The sequence below is a fragment of the Branchiostoma belcheri genome, unplaced genomic scaffold (assembly GCF_001625305.1).
Source record: "Branchiostoma belcheri isolate BF01 breed outbred unplaced genomic scaffold, Haploidv18h27 scaffold57, whole genome shotgun sequence".
Classification (NCBI taxonomy): Eukaryota; Metazoa; Chordata; class Leptocardii; order Amphioxiformes; family Branchiostomatidae; genus Branchiostoma; species Branchiostoma belcheri.
This window is the reverse complement of record NW_017804209.1, coordinates 37925-41125: the sequence shown is the minus strand read 5'-3', so window position 1 is coordinate 41125 and position 3201 is coordinate 37925. Positions and strand designations below refer to the sequence as shown.

Genomic DNA, 3201 nt, shown 5'->3' with positions numbered 1-3201 from the left:
TATTTTTGGACTGTGGAGCAAATGTCGCCTCCAGCGTTCAACTATTCAGGTAGCCTACACTTGACACTACTTTTCTGTAGCGAGATTAAGACATGAATGCGGTGTTGATAGACTTAAGTAGACATAGGTGATGTGCTGTAGCTAGATTTAGACTTTGGAATGTGGTGTAGCCAGACTTTGAACAGTTGTATTGAACCCTGCAACTCCTACACAGATGCGGCCTTTTAGCTTCTTGACCTTAAAGTGCCTGAGTAAAGAATTTGGCAACACGTCAGTTGTTGTCATTCTGCCAGTGATTTTTCTCCCGCCTGGACAGTGCACATCTGTGTTGTGTCAGTCACGCATTTTAATTCAGTCCATTTGCTGTTGAACACAGCCCCTTCGCTGAGCACAACTTGTTTTTTATAATATTGGAACGCATAAATGACGCAAATATCAGGAGAATGTTGATGAAGTCGAACTTTTGAATACCGTTTGACTTCTCACGTGGTGGCCATGATAGAACACAAAACAAGGCTATTGTGAGACGACTCGATGCTTGGTTCAAATCTATGAAATTTGAGACAGTGATTTCGTTTACAGAAATATATGACTACTTTCACACACTATGTTATATCTTCTATCTAACCCTTTCACATATTTGTACTTGGATTGAATTTATACATGGTCACCACAATAATGAAATTGATTTTTGCATTTCTGAAAAGTTAAAAACTATTTTTGTCATTACTGGAAACAGTCAATAAACTTTTTCTAAACTTTTAAATGGTGAACATGACTTTCAAGTTGTTTTTTACTGCCTCATTTATCTCGTTTCATTCCAAGATGGCCACAGATATAAAGTGATGTATTACCTCAGACTTTAAGGGTCTGTCAATCACCAGGAATGTCCCGATGCTGTAACCAGGTTTAAAAAACACACATGTGTACTATTGCAGAGAAACGTACCCAGGAGGACATGACTACGTCATTCATTCGTTCGAACTGGACGAGCGGTTACGGCCGTACTTCGCTCCGTACTCGAACCACAAGCTGCACTGTCCAACTGCTGTCTCCGACACAGACGGTATTGTAGTTTGTAGCAAAAAATAGTTACTCAAGCAACTGGAAATTCCACAGTCATATACAGCTGCTTGAGTAACTCCTTTCTGGATATCGATAATAGTTTGTGGTAATATTTGTAACGATAGTTTACTTTTGTAGTAATGTTGTCTTACTGTCATACATTGTACCATGTGCGATTGTTGAACAATTAAGTTCATTCAATGCTGAACGGTAGTAATCATTATGGTAAAATGTTGAACTCTATTCCAACACAGAGATCAAATTTTCAATGACCGCTGTCACCTTCTTTAGGATTACTATAATGACCAATCACTTCAAAACGTAATCTCCCGAGAGTTACGATTACAGACACGTGACCTTATTCACTTGATCTTTGTGTTGGAATAAAGTTCAACATTTTGCTGTGATGACTACCAACACAGATGAACTTTCATAATAATTCATTCATGTTTCAGGAGAGATGACGGCGTTTTCGGAATCGGCCTGGTCGCCAGATAAGGGGAAGAACAACGGCGTGGATATGCAGTGGGGAGGGGGGTCCCTGTTCGTTAGTGAGGACGAGAGACAGGACACGGACACAGGCGGGATCAGAAAACTCTCCCACCGCAGAGCGGTGCCAACGGTCGACCTGTCCCGGTGGATACAGGCCAACTTTGCCGTGGAGGATGACATAGGTATGGCTATGGATTGTCTCATGTTACAAACGTTTGAAATAGACCATGTGTGATTTGTGATATCCTTTCATGTAAAGAAAATGCCCATATTTTCTATGACTGCTGTTGAACTTGCTGCTTTATTTGAATCTAACGAGTTTATACCTCAGCATGATGAAAGCTGAAGCCATGCTTCAGAAGCTATAATCAGTTCATATCAGTGGGATCAGGCTTATCATAAAATAGGACATCCACGTGCACTTTAACCCTACCTAGACCGGGCTTTTTTTGACATGGGGGGACCGGGGGGGGCTCTTTTGACCCCCCTAAGAACTCGAGAACGGTATGTCGTATGACCACCAAATTTTCAGAGAATGGTGTACTAGTAAAAATTTATCATATCTACAATTTTTATGTCGTTATGACGTAATATGACGTCATTATGACGTCATTAATATGATTTTATTGGCCAAAACCGTCTAAATAGGTTTTTCCCTGAAAACCTCCCTGGTAAACAACATAACTTTACCAAAAGTGTTTGACAGAATATTAGTGTGTACTAAGTCTTATGTTGCTCATAGCAACACCGGTGACGTCATTAAATGACGTCATGCATATTTAAGATATCCGCCATCTTGGATCATCAATCTTGAATTTTCAAAAATAGTTTTTTTTTTCATGATAAAGCCTAAAATACATTGTAAACATACTAAACACCTTCATTCAAACCTTTTTGGTAAAAAGAAATGGAAGTATTGATGAAACTTTAATGAAAATAACCCGTATATACCTGTTCTAATGATATGGTCCGCCATCTTGGATTTTGGCCAATGACGTCATCAAATTAGCATAAATTATGCATATTTAATGATAAAATTTACATAAAATTATATGGGATGTTATTAATATTAGAAACCATGAGTAACTTGACATAAAACCCATAAAATTCTATTGTTGAAACAAAAAGTACTAAATTTAGCAAAAAATGCCTGTCAGAAACCCGTTGCCATGGCAACACAAAAAATCATTATCTTATTCCAATGATAGGGAATTGTTGCCAACAATATTTTAGGAAAAGTCAGCAAGTTTGGTCGTTCTACGGCTAGCCGTTCAGACGCTAGGTGACATCAAAGTTGCCGCGGGCACTTTTAGCCCCCCAACGGTCTAGGTAGGGTTAAAAATCACCTGGCCTACCAGTAGGTTGCTAGTACAGTACATGCAGCCTTTACATGTACGTAAGATAGTGATATCATAATGAATATCATTAGGAAACAACACTTTTAAGTTCATGATGTTCTTTTCTACATGTTCACACAACCACAAGCATTACAAGCTAGGATTGCAGCACACCGAATTTTCAGTGTTCTATTCCGTAGTGTTCAAACTCGACGTCGAAGGAGCAGAGTACGCCATCCTGAAGAAGATGCTGAAAGACGGCACATTCCGCTGGATTGACAAGTATGTATTAATTTAATATTACACA

General features: G+C 39.0%; 1 protein-coding gene across 1 annotated transcript in view; it reads left to right on the top strand.

Moving 5' to 3' along the window:
* The window catches only part of LOC109481610, a 21246-nt gene continuing 18045 nt past the window's right edge, over positions 1–3201 (top strand). Inside the window, exons 1-3 of the mRNA XM_019784192.1 lie at positions 1–49; positions 1521–1739; positions 3095–3176. Coding sequence (XP_019639751.1) covers positions 22–49; positions 1521–1739; positions 3095–3176 — 329 coding nt within the window. The 5' untranslated portion in view covers positions 1–21. The remainder of the gene's footprint in view (positions 50–1520; positions 1740–3094; positions 3177–3201) is intronic.